At 38.4% G+C, this 25410-nt stretch overlaps 4 protein-coding genes across 4 annotated transcripts in view; 1 reads left to right on the plus strand and 3 right to left on the minus strand.

Annotated features, from left to right (window-relative positions):
* LOC121882242 (nesprin-2) overlaps nucleotides 1-288 on the minus strand; it is a 75033-nt gene extending 74745 nt beyond the window's left edge. The window contains exon 1 of the mRNA XM_042390327.1: nucleotides 90-288. Within this exon, the coding sequence (XP_042246261.1) occupies nucleotides 90-230 (141 nt within the window). The 5' untranslated portion in view covers nucleotides 231-288. The remainder of the gene's footprint in view (nucleotides 1-89) is intronic.
* A 379-nt stretch (nucleotides 289-667) lies between these two features.
* Nucleotides 668-3381, minus strand: LOC121882801. The gene is made up of 6 exons (XM_042391245.1): nucleotides 3250-3381; nucleotides 3038-3121; nucleotides 2725-2892; nucleotides 2124-2282; nucleotides 1266-2030; nucleotides 668-808 (listed from the first exon to the last, which is right to left on the minus strand). The coding sequence occupies exons 1-6, from the start codon at nucleotides 3343-3345 to the stop codon at nucleotides 668-670; spliced, it is 1413 nt and encodes a 470-aa protein (XP_042247179.1). The 5' UTR covers nucleotides 3346-3381.
* A 140-nt stretch (nucleotides 3382-3521) lies between these two features.
* LOC121882802 (nesprin-2-like) lies at nucleotides 3522-16492 on the minus strand. Its single transcript, XM_042391246.1, has 18 exons — nucleotides 15974-16492; nucleotides 15542-15646; nucleotides 12046-12107; nucleotides 9297-9392; nucleotides 9062-9139; nucleotides 8880-8972; nucleotides 8258-8454; nucleotides 7509-7708; nucleotides 7198-7298; nucleotides 6269-6382; nucleotides 6030-6167; nucleotides 5525-5689; nucleotides 5037-5149; nucleotides 4694-4862; nucleotides 4242-4338; nucleotides 3956-4143; nucleotides 3701-3849; nucleotides 3522-3534 (listed from the first exon to the last, which is right to left on the minus strand). The coding sequence occupies exons 2-18, from the start codon at nucleotides 15615-15617 to the stop codon at nucleotides 3522-3524; spliced, it is 2049 nt and encodes a 682-aa protein (XP_042247180.1). The 5' UTR covers nucleotides 15618-15646; nucleotides 15974-16492.
* A 1570-nt stretch (nucleotides 16493-18062) lies between these two features.
* On the plus strand, nucleotides 18063-21243 carry atp5mj (ATP synthase membrane subunit j). The gene is made up of 4 exons (XM_042390294.1): nucleotides 18063-18202; nucleotides 19133-19256; nucleotides 19837-19857; nucleotides 21119-21243. Exons 2-4 carry the CDS (start codon nucleotides 19133-19135, stop codon nucleotides 21130-21132), a joined length of 159 nt encoding a protein of 52 aa, XP_042246228.1. The 5' UTR covers nucleotides 18063-18202; the 3' UTR covers nucleotides 21133-21243.
* The last annotated feature ends 4167 nt before the right edge of the window (nucleotides 21244-25410 follow it).

Below are 25410 nucleotides of genomic sequence, written 5' to 3' on the forward strand. Positions count from 1 at the left end.
CTGAACTTCTTCCAGAAACAGACCACAGGCCAAACAGGCCACAAAGCACAATCAGATGTTAATGCCATGTTACAGAAGTACACAAGTACCTGTTGCTGCTGCAAAGACTCATGGTCAATCTGGTCAGCGGTTTCAAGCTGAACGTAGTTAGTATGCATTTCACATGCGACAACAGAAAATGGCGGCTTTTCTCCTATTTTACACCATAATATAGGAAGAAAGGCGGCCATTTCTCTGTGGACATCCTGGGTGTGACACAAACAGGCAGAAACTTACTTGGGAACATTTTTAAGTTTGTCAAAAAAATGTTAGTTACTATGCCATATTGTCCTGGTTTAAAGCTCTTTTAAATACTGTTAAATTCGTTTGCTTTTCTGTAAGTGAGTATGTGTTATAGTGTTACAAATGGGACAACACAAAAAGTAAAAATTATTTTAGAAGAAGTTAGAGATTGTAAGAAACTGTTGAGAGACACAATAGCACTGGATAACAATTGATGAGAAAACAATAAAACCATGTAAGCTTGTGTGTTTCTGAATTCTTTAATATATGGTTAAAGCCTTTAGATTGTTTTTAAAACTCAGTAAAACCTTTCTATATGACAAAAGTGACTCAACCCCTGCTAGAGAGTGCATCAGTCTTTTATAGACTCAATGTCAAGTCCCTGTCATACCTCCCACTGCTTTCGGACTGAGTCAGTGAGGAGTATCAAGTCCTGGAGCTGGGGCCCCGAGCAGAAGGCCCCATAACCCTCCACTGCAACCAGGAACTCCTCAAGGAAGGCAGGCTGCAGAATCTTTAAAGCCCTCTGCACAAAAAGACATAGAGCTGGACAAACATGCACAAACAAACTGGAAGCTATGCAAAGCAAAACACCACAGACCATTAAAAAACGGGTCTTAATTCTGATTTTTTTTTTCTCCACAGTCTGGATGTTGCAGCATGAAAAGCAAGTCTTAAACCAGACCAAGCTTCTGTTTTAAGCCTTTAATAAACAACAAGTATATAAATGACTGACTTATCAGCAAGTGCAAAAGTGCATTTTTTAGACAAATGTGGAAAAAAATTCTGAAGGTGAAGACTTCAGAATTTCAAATATTTAAAACATTAAATTAAAGATACAATGTGTAAATGTTATGAGATTTGTTTCAAGACAAAAATATATACTTTTTTCTACACTTCAAACAAATTCCCTGTACAACTAAATACTATGTAGTAATGTTTGTATTATTCTATCTATCTATCTCTTTATGTTAAAACTGTACCTGTTTCTTCTTGGCTTGCGCCTCTGAAATCTCTTTGCCGCCAAATAATTTGATTGCTTGCTGGATGCGTCCCTGCAAACGAAACCTGGCCTTCTCCAGCCTGCTCTTCGCCATTGACTGGGCCTTTGAATGAACTTCACTGCGGACCATAACTGGTGGCTGTAAAGACGTTTTATTACTCTGTGAAGTGTTTGGTTGCTCTCTTGTTCTGGATTTAGGCTGGAATTTGTGAGTTTGTGAGGGGGACAAGCCCGTCTTTTCCTCTGTGACTGTACTTTGTGTGGGTTTAGACAGAAGTGGACTTTTCGGAGACTTTGGTCCAACAGGAGTTTGGGTCAGAGGTTGTTCATTTTGACTTGAACTTGAAGCTTGAGCGGGGAATTTGAAGAATGATTGTGACCGGATCATAGCCTCTGATTCAACTTTGTTTACAGATTGAGGCAGCATTTGGATTTTGACATGGGGTATGACAATGACTGACTGTTTTGTGCTCTGGGAATGGGTGTAATTTTTAGGTTGACCTTGGAGTCCTCTTGTCCTCGGTTGAGGTGTCGGGGATGGAATCTGAAAAGAATGTTGTTTTGGGTCCTGGGTTTGCAGCTTAACGTTCCCAACCTGGTCTACATGTTTAGTTCTGGCCACAACAAGTAACCCTGTCTGTGCTTGTTTTTGCATCTGATGGGCTGTTTCCAAAGGTGGCTGCTTCTCAGGAGCTTCACCAACATGTGGCCTAAACCCAAGGGAGCTAAACATTCCAAGAATCTCCTAAGAAAACAAAAATAAACAAAGCACATGGTCTGATAAGTTGGTCAAGTTGTTGAAGAACTGAAAAAGTTATCATACATTAATTCAACTCACCTGGCAGTTGGAAACTGTCTCTGAGATCCTGTGCTGCATGCCAGAGGTACTGAGGTGCTGCAGAGGAGATGTTTTCTGGACTCGGCCCACAAGGTCCTGCAGCATCTGTCCATCAGTCACAACTTGGTTCTCCAGCTGCAGGCCTCGAGAGATCAAACCCTAACAAAAGAAGGACCCAAACCAAACATTAGCATACTTTACAAACTTTACAGGACACAGTCATGGTTTGTTTTTGCCATAAAGTCATCACATTTGAGTGAGCCAACATAGTTTTGGTTACATTGGTTATATTTTATCATACACCCAAGCCATCCGCTATCCATGAGGGATCCCATGTCCCATGAGCCCAACTTTTACATATCAACTGAAACTTCATGAAAAAAGATGTCACTCTACTACAGAGCCCACACAATTTGATTACAGGTATTCACTAGGAAACACCACTAGGAGCACCTAGGACCAAGTGTGGAGGCAAAACAGAGTGAAAAAACACAAGAATCATAAAGATTATTACTATAAATCAGACTCTTTTGTATTGACTTATCCATAACAAGAAAAGAAATGCTGAATTAGAAGGTGCACACAGTTTCAGTTTACTGACTTTAGCTGCAGATTCCAGTGCAGAGTGTCCTCTGTGCTCTTTCTCCTTTAGGAGCTGGTAACAGTCCAGAGCCTCTGAGCTCCAGTGGTCCAGCTCTGCCAAACAGCCCTCCAGCCTGGATGCAGCCCGCTGCAGCTCCTCACAGGTCCTCTCTGCTTTTACCAGCATCTACCATACATATACAAGCAGTTAGCACTGAACCTTTGTCTCAGCTTGTCACTTTGTATAACACATAAAACCGGCACCACAGAGACAGGATAATGTGACAATCTTGAACTGCATCACAGTAAGTTAGTGAGTTTTTACAGAATACCTCTGGGAGAGTTTTGAGGCTGTCTTTGTCTGGGAATGGACTGACGGATGACATATCCACCTCCACTAACTTTTTACAGAGTAGCTGACAGACAGAAAAATGAAGAAACACCAAAGAGAGAGTAGTTCAGGCATAGAAAGACAAACAAGAAAATCTTATCTTTATTTTGCTGCTGATTTCACACCCATGCATTCATTTGTAACTTTGCCAACCTGTAGTTTCTGTCTGTTAGCCTTCAGTGGGACTGATGCCACCTCCAGCGGTTGTCTCAGTAGCCAGCTGGCCTCATGAGACAGTGAATGCACCATTTGAAGACAGAGGGGACCAACAACAGGCTCCGATGACACTTCCTAGGAAAGACATGCTTCTTGAGTCGTAACCCTCATTGATATCTGTATGTTTTGTTATCCATATCCATATGCCTGTTTTATGTCACATTTAAAATGAAATTTAAAAAATACACTGGAAGAAAAGCTTATAACCTTCACCGGATGAAACTACAACAAAAAAGGGTAGAATAAACCCATCTAAAAAAATATTTAGATTCATTCTGTGAAAATTATGAACAGTTAAAATCCTTTGTATCAATTTCATCTAAACTGTCCCTTTATGTAAAATCTCACCACAAGGTAAAGTACAGTGAGAACATGCATACTTACAAACATAGTCCTCTTCATGCATTCAGCCCACTGCTTGTTGAGCTTGCTGAGTTGCTCGGCCAGAACAAGGCTGGTTGAAGATTCTGTCACTTCAATGAGCAAGTTCCCCACCTCGTTCACCCGAGCCTGACATGACGACCACTCATTCATATCCTACCGCAACCGAACAGACAGAGGCATCTTTACTTTCTGCCTCCTCTTCAACCTGCACAACACAACTCAATTGCAAACACTGGATAGTGTGAGTCATAAAGGTTACCTGCGTCCCCTCAGCAGCAGATTGTGTTTTCTGTGCCAGCCATGTGTGCAGAGAGGTAAGGCACTTATCATACGTCTCCCACGCAGACACCACTCTCTCCATCATTGTTCTCACAGTCGTCACAGCCTGTGTGACCAGCGCAGCTTCACTTTCTGCTTCCTTCACCTGTCGAGTAACTAGCTGGGAATCTTGACGCGGGGAGAGGAGAGAGTAAGGAGTTTAAGTCTGGTTTCGTGATGTAAAAATCATAATTTTATCATACCATAGACACGCATTAAGCCCATACCTAGTGCTGCTTTGCTAGTGTAAGCATTAGCCCTCTCCTTCAGTTTTTGGAGAGCGTCCATCAGAATCAAAAGCAGACCTTGGCGCTCCACTGTTTCCTAGACAACCAATAAAAATCATTACTGTTGCTGGTTATTCAAGAGGAATAACTTACTTGATTACTTACCAGAGTTTAAAAAAAATCACATGAACAACTAAAATCAAGAGGATACGTTTTTTCCTGGATCCATGCAAAGTTAGTTTATTAATATAAGATCCTGAGTCATTCTGATGGGCTGAAACAGTGCATGCGCTACAGGTTATCTTCATTTAAACCGTTTGTTCATTAAAATGACTAAATCATATTAACTGTGTTATTTGACAGTAGTTACAGTAACTTACATTACCGCTGCTCACGTCACTACATTTTTGAAACTTGAAGATTTTACATCCTCCTCTTTCATATGAACTCACATGCCAGTCCTGGAGAAGCAGAATAACTGTCTCCTGGGATCTGTAGGGAGCTTTCCAGGACTGAACCTTTGCACTGATGCGGCCCAGGAGGTCCAGTACGGTGTGACGGGATTCCTTGTATTCCAACTTGATCCCTTGATACTTGGCTGTGACTCTGACATTGGTTAATCTTTTTTTTTTCAAATAAAAAAAGGAACACATTATTTAATGATTTTATTGGCACGCAACTGTAGATCACTTTAATACCAGTGAGTTTAAGATTCCATGGCTTTAAATATTTATAAGGGAGTAATGAATCCAGAAAATACAGTGATTACAGAAATTGTACAATTAAGTCACGTACCGTCTTTTTATCTCATCAAACTTTTCAAGGGGCACTATTATGTTCCTGGAGTCATCCATGTTGTGGAAAGTGTCGATGATATTCACGTGGTGGCTCATCTCCTTAGTTAAAGTCTTAAATCAACAAATAAGCACATAAACTGAATGATAATAGTTTAAAGTCAGATTTATCAAGATGTTGTTATGCTGCCTGTTCATACTGTATATATACAGCACTCACATCTGACCCGGTCATGTCACATAGTATAAATATTGTTGTTATTTCAGGGTTTCAGAACACTAAAAAATCTGTTTGTTTTGGATGTTTGAGAACAAGGAAGATCAGATGTAAAATATCTTTATTTTGAAGCTCAGTTTTTGAGCAAAATAATCAATATCTGTATCACATCAGTTTTCAAAGCCATCGATTGCATACTCTAGAATCCAAATAAATCACCAAGATGGTTTTGCTCTTCATTAAAAATACAGTTTCTTTTTTTTAAATCAAACCTGTAGAGTGTCTTGTTGTGCTCTTGCTTCTTTGGCAGCGTCTGTGTGCTCTTTCACTGTTTCTCCCTCTTCTGTTAGCGCTGCCTCCGCACGCTTCAGCCACACAGCCACTGAGTCCAGAGGAGGAGGAAGACTCACATCCAGGTCTGCTTTACATCTCTGCAGCTGAGGAATGACACACACATATACAACCTGGTATAAACCTGGTCACCTGAGCAATGGAAAAATGCAATGCGGTCATTACTCTTCCATCAAGTTTTACTTGTATCTGGAGAGGGAAACCTGCAGCCCACAATGTTTGCTGCAAACTACTGTTGGTAAAATAGTGGTGAGTCAGCTAAGATAAGGAATATGAAGTTGTTTTCTAGACCAAAAGCACCCACAGGAGCAGGTTTTCCTTCCACTTTCATAACATCTAAAGCACAAGATGCAATATGAGAGGAAGACAAGAATGACTTTTTGTTCTTCTGAGGGAAGAGTGTTACCCTACTCCTTATTTCCTCACCTCCTCCTCCAGACGATCCCATGCTGTCCTGAGAGCATGCTGCTCCTGACTCAGCTCGGGGCATCGTCTTATAGCAGAGAAGAGGGTCATCACTGGTCTCCTTTGCTCAGTGAAGGAGCTAGCAAGGCTCTGGAACACCTGGTGAACCACACACAGTGACAGCGCTAAATCACTCCACCATAATGCAAAAAAAAATTTAAAAATACATATTAATCTTCACTTCTTGTGCCTTGCCTTACCTGATATTTTTCTGCATAGCTTGAGTTCTCTGCAGCCGTCCACGTCTCTGACAGTTCGTCATAGGCTTGCTGCAGCCAGCAAGTCACCTCTCGTGCACGCTCACTTGGAGATGCCTACATTTTCACAATTGAAACAGATAACAAATACACTTAGACACCATAAAAGTGTTTAGTGGGGTGAATAAGCAAGGTGAGCTGCACAATCAGTGCACGAATAGAAGAAACACAGAACCAAATAGTTAAACTAAACGGTCATTTTGCTCTTTGAGAAGAATGATTTTTGAATCCTGGATGCATCAGAAGAAAAACAAATGTTTCAACTTCAGATCAGAAAATATGACTCAGTCTTACTTTGCTCTTGCAGGCATAACCATGCATCTGATGGACATTGTTGGGCAATAAAAATATGCCCCCGTCAATGCAAATTACCGTGTGACTGAAAGACATATAAAGAGTGACAAACATATACTGACTTCTTTGCTTGGTGTATAGTTACGGTACCTGGCGTAACGGTGAGACAGCAATTGCTGGAGTAAAGTGAGAAGGCAAGTTCACAGGTGAGAAACAGGGGGGCTGAACCAGAGGAAACAGCTATACCACCACCAGTAGAAAGCATGAAGGAAAGAGTTGGAAGAAGAGGACAGAGAAGATGGTTAACATCCATCAGTTTCATGCATGAGTATGAGAAGACTAGCTGAGGACAGGGAAGAGAAGCAGCAGGGGGCGAAAGAGAACTAAACATCCAACTGAAGCAGAGATTCTATTACTCTGTAACTCCGCATCTTGAATTTTTATGGATTTAATTCACTGGCTTCTTCACATGAAACATCACACAACGAATGTAATACTCCGGGAAATAAGACCTGTGTATTTAGTGGGTTTGAAGTCAGTGTGACACAGTGATTAAAATGAATGGTTTGACTGCTAACCTCCAGATGCTCATCAGGCGTTGGCATGTCACTGGAGTACTGTAGAAACTGGGCCACATAAGTCATGATGGACTTCTCATCTGGGTCGTCAACATCAACATCTTAGGAGAAAGAAAATGCAGAGAAAGACTTTATTGTTGATCAGAGTGGCAACTCACTTCCATTTACATTAAATAAAACCAGTATTAGATTTGTTTCTCAAGAATATTGCATATTAAGAGCAGTAATTTCAAGTTAAAAGACAGTTGTTATTATTTGGAAACTTAACAATATCACTGTAAAACACTACTGAATGATTTCATCTTCCTTACCCTGGGGCTCCAGTAGGCGGGCGATGTGGAGCTTCCTCTCCGCCAGGTGAAACGCTTCTTCCAGGTTCTCCAGGTTACTTCTGGACTGGACCAGAGAGAGATCGACCAGCTGTGGTCTGAGAGAGCACAAGATGGCCAAGAAGGCCTCTCCACTTCTCCAACTCGACTTGAAGTCCTTCACACTGACAAAGCAACCAACCCTGGAGAGAAGAAGACAAAAACAGATGCAAAAAAGAGAGAAGAAAGAAAAAAGAGAGTTTTACTTGGGATTCAAAGCATTCATGACACTTTTGTGATTATTACAAGGCAAAACAAAGAGGGTCTAAGCTAGTCCTCTAGAGGCAGCAAAACCTCAGTCACTGTTATTTACCCCTGCTTGATTTAATAAAGAGGAGTGGAGGATATCCACACCTGAATTTGATTTTTTTTTTAAATACTTTGAAATATCCTGTGCTTTAACACAAATATTCACACGAATAAACAATTTATCTCATCTACCTGTTTTATATTGTTTGAGAGGAAAAGGGATCACTAAGAGGAAAGCTAAGCACACAGATGTGCAACATGCAAACCCCACAAACAAAGGTCTAAAGCTGTGAGGGAACCATTCTTACCACTGAGCCACCATAAAACTTTTTGCTTTGTCTGTTCTGCTCCTTACTACAAGTGCATTGGACTCTTTTATAAAATATCTAACAAATCTGTTGTGCCTTTGTTTAACGCATCGGTATTTTTGCTTAAAAACTCACTTTTGGCATTGGTCCCTCACCCACATGAGCAGGGCTTTCTTGGCGGATATTCGGAAGCGTCTGTGGAGGGGCGATGTCTGGCCTGGAGGAACTGGACTCGCTGGGATTGGGCTGCCGGACCAGGAGTCCAAACTGGCCAGAGAGTCGAGGGATGAATGACGAGAGCTGAAGGAGAGAGTGCTGGCCAGCTCCTCAATCTAAAATAGAGATGGAGAAATTGAAGTATAATTAATCAAATTATCAGTATCGTCAAATTTGCTCATAAATGAGTGAAATCTGATCAAAATTAATAATCAGTGCAGGTTAAAACTCTCCAGATTAGAATTGATCAATCTCTTAATAAATACCTTTTTAATATCATGGCTATTGTATAGGTGGAAAGCACATATCAATATGTTTTTTAAACCTACTATCATACACAAGATTTTAGACATCAAACTGTTCAGACAACTCTATATATTAAACATATATGTGAAGATTTCATTTGAGTTCAATCAGTATTTCTACATTTTCTACAATTTACATCAGAACTGCAGTTGCCTCTGTTTCTTCCTCATAGCAGAAGCAGTAGTTGGTTAGTATGTGCCGCCATTCATATTCTACTATCACCATGTGCACTCACATGACAGTGGAGAATGATGGTCCATACAAGGCCGAGAATGATGGAAGGTTTTCCATCTATGATATCTGGGATGTTTATGTTCACCAGTCTGACCTGCACCAACCAACCATAACAAAAGTTAATAATAAAACACACCACAGATTCAGATGGGGTTTTATTTTTGTGTGTGTGTGGAAACTTACAGATTTTTTCTTGAGAAAGTTCAGTGCTGTTTCAATGTTGGCCCTCTGCTGGAAAACCCCACGGCCCCTTTGTCTTTTCTGTGAAGATAAGACAACATATCTGCAAATTTAGCATGTCTCATTTTGGCTCTTTGCCTCAACCAATATTTTTCTAGTTGTTAAGAACAGGTCTTTTAATACACTTGTAGGAATCTGTTCAATTCACTGATGTCTGAAGCACATCATGGTAACTCACCAAACGTTGGCTACTCATCACCTCCAACAGGTCAAGCAGTCGTGACCCATCTCTGAGGTCAGAGAACAGGTCTGACACAAATGATGGAGGTGTTCTCTGTAACAATGAACAAGGTCAATTTGTATTATTGAGTCTGTCTGGCAGCACAATTCATCACATAAAATGACTGAGTGAATTGAGGAATCTCAGCAGATGAAGGCAGATGTTCACAATAAAGTGTTCTCATTTATTTTCATTTAAACGTCAAAACAAGAAGCAGCAGTAGCAGCTTGCAAATGCATCTAAGCTGCTGGAGAATGTTTGCCATTAAAGCAACACTTACTGAAACAGAAAGAGTCCAAACATATTGTCAAATGTGCTACATGCAACAACAAACATCTAGATCAATATATCTTCACACCACATTCATTTGAGACCTTAGAAAAAATACTAAACATATACCAAATTAGAGTATTGTGTATAAATAACTGTAAATAACCCTGGGTCACAGTGTCATATTTGAAGAGGAAATTTGCTGCATTTTATACAAAACAGGAAGTTATTCAAGGTTTTGTTGTGTCATTTGATTAAGTGGGAAAATGCTGATGGAAAAATCATTTCTTTCATGCTTATCCTCCTGTAAACCAAAGGGGAAAAACAATCTACTGTGCAACAGGAAACAACACAAGTCCTGGGACATGTGAACTATATTGTGGGTCATGCTGTAAAAATTTTGTATATCAACTTGTGAAAACAAAGTTATTTTTTAAATTCTACATAGAGGACTTTTACAAGTGACGCAACAACCCAAACATCTGAAACCTACTGTGATGGGTGTAGATTTGGGTGAGGTTGGTAGGCAACTTTCCCTACCAATATCAAGGTGTTGTTGGATTGTCCCTACCAATATTTTTACCAATCTCAAGCAATCTAGTCGCTTTGACTCCACATAATTTCAACAGGAAGATCCCTGCAGAGTTGGCAGAGTTGGCAAGTGCAGGATATGGGGGATAGTCAACCTGATGATCTGGCAACCCTCAACTTCAAGCTCTAGTCTTATTGACTAGCAACAGCCTGCAGCAACAGCAGCAGTGGTGGAGACAGTGAGGTGGAGAATCTGATGCTGTTAGTATTTATAGCTTAAATGTTCCAAACATCAAAGAATTGAAAACAACTTCACCCAACAAAACTAAGATCATTTGATATTATATTTAATTTCAGGCATTAGCTGTTGTTAGCACACACACAGAGTCACAGAGACACAGACAGGTGAGCTCTGATGTCATAGTGAAAGCCATAAGTTCAGGAGTTGAATGAAAGATAATACAAATAGAAGTTTTTGAGATGATTTAAAGAGACTCAAATTCAAACAACATATATGTGCCTTTCAGTCCACAAACTGAAAGCAGGACAGAATCTCAGGTGAGGTTTGAAAACCTTCCAGCAGCGAGTTACAGAGCAGCACATTACCTACAGGTTTCTATACATTTATTTTAATGTAACATTTATCATGACAGTCTATGATATGTTATTTTTAAATGTTTTGGTCTCAGATTTATAGTTAAGTAGTCTATCAATAAAGTAAAATGTAAAAATGAGAGAAAAATCATGATACAAATCCAGTTTCAGGCAAGTCAGCGAATGCATATTCAGTAAAGTAGACATTTTGCAGAATCAGGCTCTTTATGTGTGCATGTGTGTGTGCACATGAAAGTGAAAGAGTGATAGAGAGCAAGTACACATACACAATTATTTTGGCCATCTAACAAAAAATGTCCCCACCAAAGTTAAAACCGAACCTACGCTCTTGGCTACTTCTATGAATCTGTAATGGATCCACTCAGAAGTATTTGTGTCACAACGGTAAGTGTTGTCCTCATAAAGGAAGAATCTCTTGTTGGGGATTGTGAGTGAGCTCAGTTGGGTGTAACAGATGTCAAGTTATGAACGAGTGATTTTGGAGTGCAGTCATATGGATATGCGGTTACGGAGAGGAGGTCGGGTTCAGATTACGTGCTGTTCTGCGCCACTGAAGCACTATTTATATTCTTGTGCCCGTGTCACAAGCGGCTCAAGGTCTCTTTCCAACGAGATCCAGGGTGAGCTGCTTCACTCCACTTCACTGTCCAACCAATGAGTCAGCAAATCACTGTACGGCTTGTTTGATATCATTTACAGCCCTATCACAGCATGGCGTCATGTCACTTTTCTCTCTGGGTTCTTGAAAATGTTTTTTTATATCTTCATTAATTCCAAATATTACTAGAAAGAGGAAGTAGGAGAAATATTAACTGTTTGACCAAACCATTGATCGGCACTTCTGATCAGGTTTTGCTTGAGCAATCTGCTGCATTAAAGGTGGGTTTAGATTATGTTCAGCCTCAAACATGAAAGTAAAAGGTCAGCAGGCAGAGTATTTGAAATGACAGGAAAGCCATGTGATACACGCAAGAGACAGTTACATGTTTTCTCATCAGTCCCTTTCCTGCTTCTCTCCACTATACTCTCCAATAAATTATCTTATCTTTGACAGAGCAGGTCCTTTAATTAGTTAAATTGGGTTTTTTTTTGATGCTACCCATTGTAGAAATACAAATTTGAGTGTTAAAACTGCTCCAGCAGCTGTTTTATCTTTACAAATTTATAGCTATATGCGATTTGTCCTTGAAATGAGGTGGCTGTAGTTTCTTGTTTCCATCCCTAAATACATCAAAGATCATGTTCATTTTATTCTATAAGCACCGCACAGAAATATGATAATCCAGCATACCTTAGAGAGTTGAGCATTTATCCAGTTGGTGAACGTCCTTTTCTGAATCTGTTCTTGCTCCACTGTTAGGGAAACAGAAAGAATTGTCATTTATAGACATACAAGATGTATTTTAAATTTAGTGGTTTCTGATCTCTACATCTCATACAGCATTGAAGTACTAGACAATCAAACTGATTGCTGTAACACAAAAACACAAATTAGAATTAAAAACTGATGATTTCCTTTGGATTTTGGAAGCTCCTGTTAAACAGTGTGACAGCATGGCATGCCCCTGTGGCCTTAAGACGCATGCCATATAGCCACAACATCCATAGTTCAAATCCACCTGCGGTCTTTTGTTGCATGTCACCCCTCATCACTCTCTCCCTTCAATCCCTGTCATCTCTCCACTGTCCCTATAATAAAGGCATAACCCTCAGTTTGACAGTAGCATGTGCTGTAGGTACATGCAGTAATGAATTAGTGAGTTGCATCTCAGTTTTTCTTTATGTGAAAGTCCATTTATCACTTCTCATGTTGGTGTGGTCACCTGGATGCAGTTATGTTTTGCAAACAGTTTTTACCACCATTATGTTATATGATGCAGACATAGAGAATGATTTATACAGAAGTTCCACTCACTTTCTTTTGGAAATTGGCAAAGAATTTGATGTTCAACTTTATTTTTTCTTATAATGTGCCAGTCTGTACAGTTTCATTTCAAACTGAACTGCAAACCACTGACTAATGGAACAAATGCACAAACACTTCATCAGATATAGCAGCATATTCCTAAAATGTGACCTGTGTATTGTGTGACTGTCTCTGTGTTGAATACTTTATCTGTTAATTCCATAATAATCCAAAAATGTCATTATAGCAGTGGGAACTCAGATTTGAGCTACAGCAAAATCTACTCACCGACATTAGAGGCCTGAAGAACTTCTCGACACTCCATGGTTATAAACAATAGTCAATAAACCCATGTATAAGGAGTAAAGACATAACTCAAACAACATATATGTGCCTTCTCTCCCACTGGCTGACCTCAGAGTGAATGGGTTGCTCTTTAAGCAAAGTAAGGCTATCGGCCGGGATCTGGCTACAAGACAGTGACAGACATAGATACTGAAGCACCCACACCCACACACACACACAGCAAATATACACAGAGACACATTCACAGCCATAATGAACTCCCAGACAGACACATACGCATGTACACTTAGGAGTTTGGGGTGCACATGGATCTCCAGAGGTACTGGACCGGATCTTAAGCTTCTGTTGCCAAAACATGAATCTATATATAACATTATAACGACTTTCCATGTCAATATGGAAGTGACAGGAGGCTTATAGAAATGTGCAAGTAGCTTGGAAATGTAGTCAGATTGTTGAGATTTAGCTTAAAAAGTGTTTCCAGTAAAAGAGTTTATACAGTAAAGTGTTTGCATAGGGCAATGAAGAGAATGATTTCCTAGAAACACATGAATAATTTTGGTGTCAAATGTATATACTCATCACTTGTAAAAATAAGTGGCTGAAATGTTCTCTGGCTAAAATGTAATTGTTTATAAATATATATATATATGAATATATAATATATATATGAATGACAGTGTCCAACACAAAAAAGTTGCTTTTACAAACACTGAACCACTACTGTCTGTATCTGTGTGCAATGCTGTTCTACACTATAAGTATTCTGGGTTTGTGCTGCAAGATTACACATCTAAGTGTCTGTTCCTGCCACCAAACAAGACTATAATTACAAAAAAATGTGTTGAGACTTTTTTATGATTGAATGTTTAGTAAATAAAGGACCTCAGAGGTTGGTCTGAGGCAGTCAGAAAAGCACCCAGTCACTTTCCGATTCATGAGCTCACACTTGATATCAGATTTGGCTGTGAGTCTGACTCTGACTCTGCTGTTTGTTTGAGAGCCTGCGAAGCCAGGAAACTCCTGAGCTTTTTAATCACTCGACTCCACCCAACATGTGCAGCAGTGAGAGACTTTATCACATTAATAATACCTTTCTGCTCTCAGGCACATTCTAAGATAAATATATAGATATAGAGATAGAGTTCTCAGATCACTTTACAAGCGTGGAGCTTTTTCAGAAGTTCACAAACAAACAAACAAACAAAATGCCAGCATGACTTCATATTGTGAGATGATGTTTTGTACACAAAAAAATCTTTTTTTTTGTATGCTTTGCTTAATGTCATCAGTCTTTGGTTACCAAGTGAATTACATGTACCTTCATGTTCAGGCACTTTGTTTCTTTTGGTGCACAATCAAAACTTCCTATGTCAGATAATCCCTGTTGCACAATACAATCCTTATCTCCAAAAATGTGTAAGGATATAACTGACATTAATCACAGATGAAATTTAAAGGAAAACACTTACTTACAATGTTACATGAAATTTGTTTTTCTTCCTTGCTAAAATGTGCACTGCTTAAAAAGGTGCAACACTTAAATTAATAGGTACATTTTCATAAAGACATGATATGCATAGTTTTCAAAGCTGATATATTTGAGATAAAATTAGGAGTACCAGCATGTTTAGTGACTAAATATTTGCCCAATCAATTAATATGCTGGATTTCAAGGTAATTCTTATGACTATGGCCATCATTACATATAGTATACATTAATTATGCTTCCTGAAGTAACAAGAACAATTCAATAACTGCAATTATGCATGTGATTAAAGCCCCATTTGACCAGGAAATTAAATAATTCAGTCAATAACTGACAGAACTGCATGCAGTCTTGGGGGTGTGGACCAAACAATTTAAGAGTTTCCCAATTCAGAATATAAAGCGGAGCAATTAATAGATTTTTGTCTCTTCTGAAGGAATATTTTATGATACTACTGTGTAATTGTAACACAATTCACAAGCAATGAAAATAAAAAAGAGTTTCAAAAATCTCTTTTATCTAAATCTAAATATCTGAAGAACTACAATGTCAAGGATGCCCTTTTACAGTGTGTGTGTGTGTGTGTGTGTGTGTGTGTGTGTGTGTGTGTGTGTGTGTGTGTGTGTGATTGAGGGTATACCTGTTAACAAGCTTGTTGTCTTATCACAAGTTGTCTTATATGCACAATGAAACTGAAGCACACACGAACCAGACAGCAGAATACAAATTGTTAAAGTGAGGAAGCATTATGTGTAAGGAAGACTGGACTCACCAACAAACATATACAACCTCCACTCTCACCAAACACTTAGATTTGAGGACTTGTGAGTATGTAACTGTATGCTTTCTGGGGTCTGAACTGCCTTTAACTTCTTAAAAGTCTGAATAGTAATGTTTTTCCGTTTTCATTTTCTAGCCACTTCTTTAGGTCATAAATGAATGTTACACATTATATGTCATATCAGAGTGATACAAGACACATTGAAATATCTCCTCAACACAATTCAAAGACTGACGACCACTGTGATTCCCCACTGCAACACATCACATGTCACAACATCCATAAAAGTACAGGAATAGACTGACCTTGAAGGAGCATGTGCACATTGTCAATGTCCAATGGAATGCCTCCATCGTCATCCTCTGCTCCACCTGAAGCCATACGGTCTCCACGCGTAGCTCAAAATCAACCTCATAAAAATCCAGGAGACATGAATAGTAAATGATCTACTGAGGAGCAATCTACAGCACCATTAAGAAAAACAAGTGAACTCAGTAGTGTCAAAGTTTCTTTTCCCAAAACATTAATGTTAGCTGCCTCCACTGTATGATTAGTCATACCCATCCACACCCTAACATTACTACAGATACACAGACACACACACACACAAAGATACAAGTACGCACATGCAAACACTCAAACAAAGACAGTGCAGTATGGAGAGAGCCGGTAACACACTGCCATAATGTAGATACATATGCAAAAACAGATGGCTTGGTCACAAATCTCTAACATACCTGTAGCTGAGCTGTAGTCACAGAAGACAGCTACTTTAGTGCATATTACAATGAAGAATAGAGTATTAGAAGTGTACAGTAAATCTCCTCAGCTGTGTCCTTTCATATTGGCAGTGTTGATTCACCGAGTCCCTTCAAATAGGACTTGGCCTTTAGGTCCTCATAACTGAAACAAGGTGCCTCTTCTCTATTGGAGTGTAGTGTCAAATAAGAGTGGAAAGTCCCGCCCACGCCTGCTACAGGATGAAATCACTCCTGCAGGCTCTGATATGAACTTTGTACCTTTTGGCTTAAAAGTAATCATATCTTTGTATGCAGGAGCAGAATATTATGACTGGGCTGTCTAGGAACTGTCTGGCTTCCTTTTCTTTGTTTGGCTTTTACACTACTGCAGTAATATAAAGTTGGGAGACATGAAAAACTAGGAAAGACTTTTGGTTTGATGCATCCATGTGATACTGTTTCAGGTTCCTACTGTGGTAATCCCAGCTCATGACTCTGCAATAGACAGCACATGATAAAAATGTAATTCTGCTTTTATTTTTCTCAGTAGGTTTCATAATGTGGAGAAAGTGGGTGAACCAACAGTAGATCATGTAACACAGTGACATTTTTACCCTTGAGTTCAGTGCCAGTGTTTTATTTGTTTATTCACTATGGTGAGTTGGTGGACAGTCTACAGTCTGCCACAAACAATAGCAGCTGCAGCCTCACCTCACATTCTCACCTCCGTCATGGCAATGGGACCTTAAAGCAGAACAAGATACTGTGAAAGATGGTTCATCTGTTCCTCTGGAAAGTTTAAAACTGTGTAACATAAAGTAACATCAAGTTTAAAAAGCAGCCAAATTTCACCATGTCAACAGTGTGTGACTCAAATTGAAAGTGATTTGGGGAGGGGTGGGGGGGGGGGTTGGGCTGGAGTTGGGGCGGTGGTTCTCATGTTTCACATTTTCTCAGCTGATTTCAGAGAACACAGATTATGAAGTCACAAATTAAAGGAAAATGTCGTCAGGTTTGATAGCACAAGCAGCTGCTGTATGTTAGTCATCAAACTCTGTCACAGTCCTCTAATATGCCAATATTACATAATAACCCAGATTTCAGTATTTATATAAAACCAAAATGAGCAGTGATGGAAAGTAACTGAATACATTTACTCAAGAATAGTATTTGATGTTACTTTATACTTCCACTCTACTACACTTCAGAGGGAAATATTGCAGTTTCTACACAACTACATTTATTTGACAGCTTCAGTTACTTTTCAGATGAAGTTTTGACACAATGGATAATATAACAAGCTTTTAAAATACAACACATTGTTAAAGATGAAACCAGTGGCTTCCAACCTTTTTGGCTTTTAACGTCTTACAAAAAGCAGTGTGTAGTCGGGGTCACATTTCAGATGTCTATGAGTTGTTAACAGCTCCACCAAATAGTGATTTTTCCCTCTAAACTTCTCACATGGTTTCATTTCAATAAATGTTCAAATGATCCAATATTTCACGAAAAATCAAAGATTAGAGAAAAAGTCCAAAAACTGAAAACAGATTTGTGTATCAGAACTTTGTTTTTTCTCCCATTAATCATCTCACGACCCCTCAGATTTATCTGGTGACCCTTTGGAGGGGCTTGAACCCTTGGTTGGGAACCACTGGACTAAACTAGCTAACTATACATAAAGTAGTTGAAACTAGCTCCACCTCCAGCAGCTACAACAGTAACATGCTGCTCTAACACTGATGCTTCACTATTAATAATCTAATGATGTCATATATAATAATATATCAGTCAGAGGCACGAAACCACTACATTTATTGCAATACTTTAACTACAACAAGCTGATATACTTTTGTACTTTTACTTAAGTAGGATTTTCAATGCAGGAATTTTACTTGCAATAAAGTATATTTTACATTTTTATTTGAGTAAAGCATCTGAATACTTGTTCCACTACTGAACATGAGTATTTTTGTATGTATTTATATGAGAAAAGATTACAGTCGACTATATTGTAATTCTAGTTGAATCCTCGAGGTGGCGCCAGTAGATAGAGATATATAAGTTCAGCTTGTTAACCGTGTACCTCCACTCGGTGGCGCTACGAACAGCAATATTAGAGTAAAACTACACAGTGAAAAGCAGAAGAAGCTTCTCTCGCACGACTTTGACGTTTAGCAGCAGCGGCCAGGTTGACCTTCTTCCTGCAGCGTGACAAACTAAAAGGTAAGATAAAGTGTTTGCACTCATGTAGCAAAGTCTTTGTAATCACAACAGAAACCTAGTTGTTTCTTCACAACGGGTAGTTAAAGTTAAGTTAATACTTACTGTGGTTTTATGCACCAGCTGGCCTCTTGCTAAGGCTAGTCTAACGTTAGCATTCCCTTGTAAAGCAGAGGAGGTTGCTAATATGCTAGACGGGGGCTAATTATTGATAAGATAACTAGACAAGTTAAATGAACGAAATGTGGATATCAGATATATAACTGCTTGTAAATGTTCTCCTCCATTGTGTAACCGACCCTTAGACATGCTAACGCTAACTTAGAGGTAAATTCGAGCTCGTAATGTTAGCAGTAACATTAGCCGTTAGCATCAGCCGTTATGTTCATTTAAGATAAATCGGCGAATTTAACACACATCAATTAACAACAATGTCTCGTCTGCTACTAAAACTTAAAGTTCAGAAAAACAGGAGGGGAGCAATGTTACCGTCTCTTTTCATCAGTATTTCCTCGCTAGCCAAAGTCATTAGCTAGGCCTGACACAGCTGAGGGTCAATGCAGCATTCTGGGTGCAACCAAGTTATGTTCTTGTTGAATAGTTGACGGTTAATTGTCTGAATCAAAGAACCCGTTTCTTAAGTTAAGCTCAAGTCTAAATTAGTGCATCCTAACGTATTAAATGCATAGCACCAAAAGTATGAACTGTCATTACTTAAATATTCGAGCTTAAGATAGCTCTGTCAGGAGCAAGAAATAAGTAAACTGGTACATTTGTGAATGAAGTTTGGCGTAGTCTTGCATGGCCCTTTGGACAAGGTCTTCTGATGTTTCAGTCATACAGTCAGGACAATGACATAACTAAAGTTATGTCATTATGCTGACTGTAAGTACATGAGTTCTTGATTGACTTTGTTGTTAACTTCTCCCACAGATGGCTGGACGTGCGTTTGCAGGTTGGTGGGCCAAGATGGGCCCTTACTACACTAAGGCATACCAAGAGATGTGGGTGGGTCTTGGCATTATGACCTACCTGTACTACAAAGTTTCCTATGGAGGTGAGTTCAAGTCTTACTGATCTGTACAATATGTTGAAAATCTATATGCATGTAAACTAAATGTGGAGCAATGTAGTTGGTCTTACAAGTTGGTTTTGCACAGTATAACATCTTCTTGATCCTATGTTGTAGTTGCATTACCTTTAGTGATTTGAATAGATTGAAAAGCAATCACTCTTTGCGCCTTGTGCAGGCTGAGTTGGACAAATCTGTAAACATCACCAATAAATATAGCAAACATCTCTCGTCATTGTACAATATATATATACAATGTATATATTATATACAATATAAGAACACTAAAGTTGAACACAGGTTTGAATTAAAATGGCTTTCATATCGCTGAATAAATGCCATGACTCTGCATCATTGAACACTGAAGCTGTAAGCAGCTCCAGCTGGAGTCACTTAAAAATATTTTGATGCACAGTGTCTCAATGGTAGAGGTTAATGTGCCTAATAATTTTCATTAATTTCTTTATGTTGTGTGTTCTGTGTTATTAACACCGTAGCACTGAAAAGTGTGGTACAAATTAAATGTATTATTATTAATATAATTTATGTTTTTTTCCCATTCCAGGCAAGAAAGCTGTGAAGGACAGTAAGTAGTCTAACATTTTGTAATCCAATTTCAATTTTATATAATTAGGGTTGGGCATCATGATTATATATTTACTGTGAGACTATATTAATTTGTCAAACATCAGAGATTTTTCCATATACCATGGTGGTATCCTCTTAATGACCCTGATCTCTGGGTGTATTGTGGGCAATTTATTAGGTATTGAATTTGTTGGATTAGCTAAATAGGCATTCCTTACTATGTCATTATATATACTATAGTTATTACTATACAGATAATAAAAGATTACTCAAACTATGATAGAGAATATTATCAATATTGCACATGTACTATTTTACTTTTAATTTTATTTTTCATCTTATGTTACATCAATGTTTTTTTTTTTCTACATGCTATTACGTTCTTTTATATCCTTGTCATGTAATTTTTGTTGTAAAGCCCTTTGAGCTGCATTTCTTGTATGAAAGGTGCTATACAAATAAAATTATTATTATTACTACCTGGATTACAGACAAAATGAATGTTTGACTGTGTAGTCATATGGTTCTTGTCCTATGTGAACCAGAGAAATCTTTTTGTCAGGTTAAGATCTTTTTTGAGATTCCATGAACTGCACTTGAGTAATAAACATTAAAAAAAAAAAAAAAAAAACTACAATATGCTTGTGATTAAAATTCACTCTAGATTTGGACGAGTTCAAGAGACCAAAAATGTAGCTTTCGTTGTATCACCAAGTTTGTGTATTCTACTCTTATGTACTTTGAGATAGTTTATGCACAGTCTACAATCTAGTCTAGTCGAAGGGTGAAAATATATTATAAGTATATAAATTTACACACAGGTGTTAGAGTGGTTAGGTAAGCCATCAGTCATTATCTTCATCTGTTATGTGATTCTTCAGTCACAGATTTGTTTAGTGGAGAGGAGTTGCAGCAGTGAACATGAGCCGTTAGATGTTGTGCAGTTACATGTGTTTCCTCTAGATGTCACTGACTAACAGCTAATCCTGTCATCACTGTGAAATCAGTCTGAGTTTTCTAAGACACATTTTACAGCTAGAATAAAGGGATTAAATGTGTCTGTCCAGTTTTCAGTTGAGAGGTAAACTCTTGCTTTACAGGATAACTTTTATGTTTTCATTTTGTTTATCATCAACCACAGCTTAGTCTTTTATCCAGACTGAGTAATGTTGATTTTTGGTGCTCATGCTTGGCTGGGCAGCATGTATTACATCAAGTTGTCATTAAACATGTCATTTTCTTCTCTTCTCTTTTTGCAGAACCAGCCCATTGAGTTTTCCATCATGCTGACCACCCCCTCCACCTGCTGTTAAATAATGTCCCAGAAGTCCAGCTTCATATTTGAATTTTTGTTAATATGGAACAAATAAAGTTGTTAACCAGATTTTGTTGTTGTTGGATTTTGTTGGGTCAGTTTTGTATCATAATAGCCATAAAGTTAAGCAACATGAGATTTTTCATGCAGCAGTGACTGCAGACAGAAAAAAGCTTTAAAAGATGTTTGAATCACAAGAACGTGTGAGAATTAACATTAGGCCCTTTTTTGAAAAATGCTGAGCAGATTGTGTTTGTGTCTCCAAACAAATTGACTCATGTTTATTGATAATGTATTTCCACGTGACAAATACTATCTTTTGTATCAAAGTACTGCCTTTGCAGGTATGCTTACTGGTGTACAGTTAAGACTCACTGCATATTCTCAACTTTCTAACACCTTATACCATCAACGGGTATTGGTTTACATTCAGCACTGACAATGTGTTCACATTATACACACACTGTTAATAAATCTCTACTGACTATATATATGATTTCCTTTATTTTGCAGTTATGTGTTGACCACAAACACCCATATGGAAAAGATTAACTAATAACATGAGTTTAAGGAACTACTGCATCTCAGTTAGGTGTCTTGCCCAGTGCCACATCCTTAAGGGGGAGGAGCAAAAACTAGATATCATTTTTATCAACACTCTTTGGGTGGTTCAGTCCAGTTTATATGGTTCTGTGGACAACTATATACTCTAGTGTTTCGGTGTTTATTGTATCCTGTTGTGGAAGTAAAATTAATGAGTTAACTATTTATGGCCAGTGAATCACAGATTGGGTTTATATTTTAACTAACTGAAAAGTGAATAAACTACAGCACTGCCAGATATGGTGCTGAGTGGGTGTTGTTGTCCGGTGGAGTTTTCTTGTAAATAAACAGAAGTTATGTTTACTTTTGAGTTTTACTCACCGATACACGTGAGTATCCTTGAGGTCAAACTAACATGGTGAATGCAATTCTTTCCTTGCAAAACATTTGCAAAGCCTATTTTATTAAAGGGGAACTCCAGTGATTTCACATCAAAGCGTGTTTGCAGGTCAGCAGAAACAGAGAGCTGTGCATAGTTTGATAAATTACCTCATGTGATGTCACTTGAGGAAGCGTCAGTTGGAGCTGAAAACCTACAAGTTTGAAAATGGAGTAAGGCCATCTTGGTTGAACAATATTTTAGGAGTGCAATGCTAAACGCTAGTGCAGCGTTGCCTTTCCTGGCCCATTGCTGCATTTCTTGGCTGTTACAGCCACCTGTAGATCATTGGAATAGTGTGAAACTATGAATCGCGTCACCTGCTTGTACGTTCACCCTTGTGCACGTGCACACGATAAATTAAATGGGGACCCACTCATAAAAATTGCTCCATAGCGCTACTAGAGGTCAGAAATTCCACATGGTACCTCTAAAAAAAAATTGACAGTTAGGCCCTAATGGTTAATTTACCATGGTAGTTTAGCATCAGTTATGTCATTCTTTTGAACTGTCACTCTAGATTATGGCACAAAGCACTGTAGCATCACAACTGCTGTGTTGGCAAGAATCAATATCAAATGAATCAGTTTCTGTTTACAGTTTGGTTCACTGAACTGAGAGTGAGTTGACCAGAATCCTGCCTAGGGCAGAAGTTTAGTGCTGGATGAAGAGTTGGATAAACCGATTCCACTTCAGCAACATCACTACTGTCTACATGTGCTGGTGATAAAACTGATATTTACATGTGTCAGTACTGTACACCTGCACAGTGGGTTTGAAATCAAAGTCAAGTCTCTCAATATCCTGAACTTGTGGACAAGTTGTCGTGTTTGAACACATTATATGTTTAGTTAGAAACAACAGAGCAGACTAAAGTTTGAAACCATAAAATCCACCTCAACAGGCAACAGATGCAACAGATGCAGGAGTTTCTTTGTAGAGTTGCTCCACTGAGATGAATTGATTTCTTTTTGCGGTAGGATTGAGATACTGGTCTGGTGTGTAGGCGTTTCTTCAACCACAATACTGCCTCATTAAATAAATGTCTGGAGGTGCTGTCATGGCTGCTTCCTGGTTCTGGTGCCAAGCTTATGTCACAGATGCCCAAATATAGATAGTAAATCCCCCATAGCTCCTTAGGTCAAAAGAGACTTTCTGCAAGTAAGTTTGAGGACAGTATACCTAGTGGTAAGTAATATTCAGCTCCTTTATTTCAGTAAAATTAATTATACAACACAGTAAAATTACACCTTTGGGAGTATAAACTCTGATTACAAATCTGAAAATAGTGCATTAGTAGTATTACCAGCAAAATTTACTTAAAGGCTGCAACTGACGATTATTTTCCTTTTATTAATTTATTAATAATTATTTCCTTGATTAGTTGTTTGGTCTATAAAATGTCAGAAAATAAGGAAAATTGTCAATTACTTTTTTTCAAAGCCCATGGTGAAATCCTCAAATGTCTTCTTTTCTCTCAACCAACAGTACAAAACTCATTATGCATTATGCAGGAAGATGTCCCATGTGTTATATTGTTATACAATATATCATATTACTGAATTATTTATACTGATGCATTATTGTGTAACCAGCATGAGCTAATGTAAAACTGTTCTTGCTGTAATCATTCCTCCTGTTCATACTGAACATTAGAAGATCCTTTCATAATGCACTTGCGATGTAAGTGATGGAGGACAAAATTCACAGTCCTCCTTCTGTGCAAAAATGTATTTAAAAGTTTATCTGAAGCTAATATGAAGCTTCAGCATCCAAATGAGTCAAAACAAGTTGATATCTTTCATGTTTCAGTCTTTTTGCCAAAGTTCCTCTTTTTGTTACTATACTTCCACCACAGCTCAACAGGGAAACACTGTCTGAGGAAACACAAAGAGGGAATTTGATGCTAAAGACTGTAAATGTGGCAGATATCCACTTGATATGACTAACTCAGACTGTTGAAGCCTCATATAAGATTTTGGCCCCCATCACTTACATTGAAAGCACATTTGAAGGGGATCTTTTGCTGTTGGGCACCTGACTGTTGCTTTAAGACAGGCTTGAAAAATTGTGAACCTGTCCTTTAATCACCAGGAACGCATTGTATGTTGTAGCACTCATCGTTGATTTTGTGTATAAAACCTTAATCCGCAAAGTGACAAGGAGGCTAACCATAGCTTTGAAATGAATGTACTGGAGTAAAAAGTACATATTAGCCTCTTAAATGTTGTGAATTAAATATGAAGATGGAGACTCACAAATTACAAGGAATGAATGCTAGTTCTTGACATCTACTTTTTCCTCTACAGTATAATTATAAAAACCACAAAATCTTTTGTTTGACTTTGCTATTTGGTGTGTGTGTATGTGAGGGGAGGACAAACACCAGTGGTGGAAGAGGTGTTCAGATATATTATTATATATGACATCATTAGATTTGTAATACGGAAGCATCAGTGTTAGAGCAGCATGTTACTGTTGTAAATGCAAGAGGTGGAGCTAGTTTCAACTACTTTATATACAGTTAGCTAGTTTAGTCCAGTGGTTCCCAACCTAGGGGTCAGGTCCCTCCAAAGGGCCAACAGATAGGCTAAATCTGAGGGGTCGTGAGATGATTAATGGGAGAGAGAAGAAGAAAAAACGTTCTGATACACAAATCTATTTTCAGTTTTTGGACTTTTACTCTAATCTTTGATTTTGGTGAAATATTGGATCATTTGAGCATTTATTGAAATGAAAGCATGTGAGAAGTTTAGAGGGAAAAACCACTATTTGGTGGAGCTGTTAACAACTCATAGACATCTGAAATGTGACTCGACTACACACTGCTTTTTGTAAGACGTCAAAAGACAAAAAGTTTGGAAACCACTGGTTTCATCTTTAACAATGTGTTGTATTTTAAAAGCTTGTTTTATTATGCATTGTGTCAAATCTTCGTATGAAAAGTAACTAAAGCTGCTAGATAAATGTAGTGGAGTAAAAGTACAATATTTCCCTCTGAAATGTAGCGGAATGGAAGTATAAAGTAGCATCAAATGGAAATATTCGAGTAAAGTAGCTACTAGTACTTCAAAATTGTACTTAAGTCACAGTTACTCAGTACTTGAGTAAATGTATTTAGTTACTTTCCACCTCACTGAGTGACGGAGTGAGAGAGAGAGAGAGAGAGAGAGAGAGAGAGAGAGAGAGAGAGAGAGAGAGAGAGAAAGAGGGCTCGCGCTCCCTCCCACCGCTCGTGCGCACCGACTGTGACT

The sequence above is a fragment of the Thunnus maccoyii genome, chromosome 17 (genome assembly GCF_910596095.1).
Source record: "Thunnus maccoyii chromosome 17, fThuMac1.1, whole genome shotgun sequence".
NCBI classification, from domain to species: domain Eukaryota; kingdom Metazoa; phylum Chordata; class Actinopteri; order Scombriformes; family Scombridae; genus Thunnus; species Thunnus maccoyii.